Source organism: Diprion similis, chromosome 5 (genome assembly GCF_021155765.1).
Source record: "Diprion similis isolate iyDipSimi1 chromosome 5, iyDipSimi1.1, whole genome shotgun sequence".
NCBI lineage: Eukaryota > Metazoa > Arthropoda > Insecta > Hymenoptera > Diprionidae > Diprion > Diprion similis.
In genome coordinates this window covers 951367-953407 of record NC_060109.1, presented here as the reverse complement: position 1 = coordinate 953407, position 2041 = coordinate 951367, and the positions used below count along the sequence as shown (strand labels likewise).

At 41.6% G+C, this 2041-nt stretch overlaps 1 protein-coding gene across 1 annotated transcript; it reads right to left on the bottom strand.

The window, feature by feature from the left end:
• Positions 1 to 279: 279 nt before the first annotated feature.
• On the bottom strand, positions 280 to 1696 carry LOC124406350 (luciferin sulfotransferase-like). Its single transcript, XM_046881744.1, has 5 exons — positions 1486 to 1696; positions 1315 to 1411; positions 944 to 1245; positions 706 to 800; positions 280 to 601 (listed from the first exon to the last, which is right to left on the bottom strand). Exons 1-5 carry the CDS (start codon positions 1679 to 1681, stop codon positions 308 to 310), a joined length of 984 nt encoding a protein of 327 aa, XP_046737700.1. The 5' UTR covers positions 1682 to 1696; the 3' UTR covers positions 280 to 307.
• Between the last annotated feature and the right edge of the window lie 345 nt (positions 1697 to 2041).

Sequence of the window (2041 nt, the reverse complement as noted above, 5' to 3'; positions counted from 1 at the left end):
TTCTTTTTTGTTCTTCTGCAAACTTGTTGACACATTTTTCATTTGCATGTTGAAATCGCTTTCTTACGTAATAACACGAACCAATTTTCTCAAAAGTACAGACACCAAGATCTTGTGGCCAAAAAAATTAACGAAATATTTGATCTACCTTATATTTAGAATAGACAACTGATGTTGCGATATCTTACACATTCATCAAAATTCCCTGAAATTTTATTTTTTTACATGCTGTATAACGTGTCGTACATTCATACCAAACGTATTTTAAGTACGATGTGAAGCTAATGTGATGTACCTAACATCCTCTTCAAAAGTACAAGCCTGTTCCCTTCAAATTCTCTCGCGTCCACCGGTCGAATCGTTCTATGATATCCGGACTCATCTCGAATTTCCATTGGTTCATCTCACCACACCTCATGAATTTTCCGTCGACTGTCGATCGTGTCACTTTCTTAATTCTACGAATGAGATCTTCGTTGTTTGTAGCTGGATTTGCTCTCATGTTCTCAAAACTCAAGTGCTCGGTCAGGGATAACAACTGATCCGTGGTAAAATTCTTCCCGAGGAATGTCGCAGTCTTCTTTATTACACCCGGTAAATCCTATTGAATCGGATTATCAATAAGTGGAAAAATATGGACGTGAGGATAAAACAGTAAACGTAGTAATTCAATGGGAGTGTAGCTGACAAAACGGCGAGTCTTACTTGTTTCATGTCCTCGTACTTCAAGAAGAGCAGATTCCCTTCGGTTCTCTTCTCCCAGTAACCAAGCACGTGTTTCCAGAATGGTCCATACATAACTGAAATGCATTGGAATTAGGACAATCCTTTAAAAACTCACAGTTTCGCCTCCAAGATGACGGTCTTTTAACTCACATGCCAGTAAATCATTAATACATGAAGTATGCGAAGTGAGAGTAATGCAAGGATCATTCGTACGAACCAGCGTCTTGAAGAAAGAGATTACACCAGTCCTCGAAGCTCCCTTGCAGATCTTCCAAGGTTCTAAGGTAATGATAGGAAGAGATGCAAGTGTCCTTGGCGTTGCGAACAACGTAAACGATTTTAGGCTTCTTCTCCCCCGTTCGGAGCTGTCGCGGAAGAAGATTGAACGGTAAATGGGTCATAATGAATCGCGGACTGGGTGAATTAGCTATGTATTTGATACTGTCGACGACTGCTTCAGGTATCTGGATGTCAGGATTGGACGCCACTATTTCAGGAAAGTCAGCATGCACCGAAACTCTGTTCAAACCAAAAAACACGGCTGATATGAAGTAAATTGAATCCAATCAGCAGATCTTCCGAACTTACTCCAAGTTAGGAAACCTGTCCTTCAGAGGAACTCTTCCTCGTCCGTAATCCAAATTATTCGCGATGCACCAAACCATTTCCTGCGTCCAAGTCGTGCCTGTTGAAAAATGACCGGAATCAGAATTGATTGTGTCACGTTGTTTGAGAGTTTGCAAACTTTCTCATCCTCACCGGTCTTCGGGAAGCTGCAGACCCAGATATCGTCGTCGCGAACTTGGAAGTTCTCAACGGCGTCCGCCAACTTTTCATATTGCTCTGGCATTGTTACGCCATCAAATTTCACCATGTCACTAATATTCGGATCATTGTACACCTTTCGCATCAGGTCCAACAGTTCACCACTAAACAGTTCGATTTGTAGATGCATTTTAATCCTGCCGTCCGCGTGGGTCCAAGTTGTTCTAATAACTGAACCGACAAACAAATTCTTGTCTAATATTTGAAAGTTGCGGAGTGTCGAGAACCCTACTCTACTTCTTCCCTCTCTGCCTTCCGCCCCCAGGGGACTCGTGGAACTATAATTTATCAAGGTTGAGCACAGTTCACTGAAAAACAAGACTGATAATAAATGCACGCGAGCTGATGCGTGATCTTTTCTCTCCCCTCATGATGAAATTCGACATTTGATCATTTTTATCAGTTTATAGATAAAAAAGGCTTTGATTCCAGCCGTATATTAATACGATCCAGGCACGGGGAACCGAAATGTATCATCTGTCATGTTTCC

Excerpts from the sequence above, each read along its gene's own strand:
- LOC124406350 (XM_046881744.1), bottom strand. The coding sequence starts at position 1,681 with ATGCATCTACAAATCGAACTGTTTAGTGGTGAACTGTTGGACCTGATG. Across the intron at positions 1,246-1,314 it reads GACAGGTTTCCTAACTTGGA|AGTTTCGGTGCATGCTGACT; the intron begins GTAAGTTCGGAA and ends TGGTTTGAACAG. Across the intron at positions 602-705 it reads AGTACGAGGACATGAAACAA|GATTTACCGGGTGTAATAAA; the intron begins GTAAGACTCGCC and ends CCGATTCAATAG.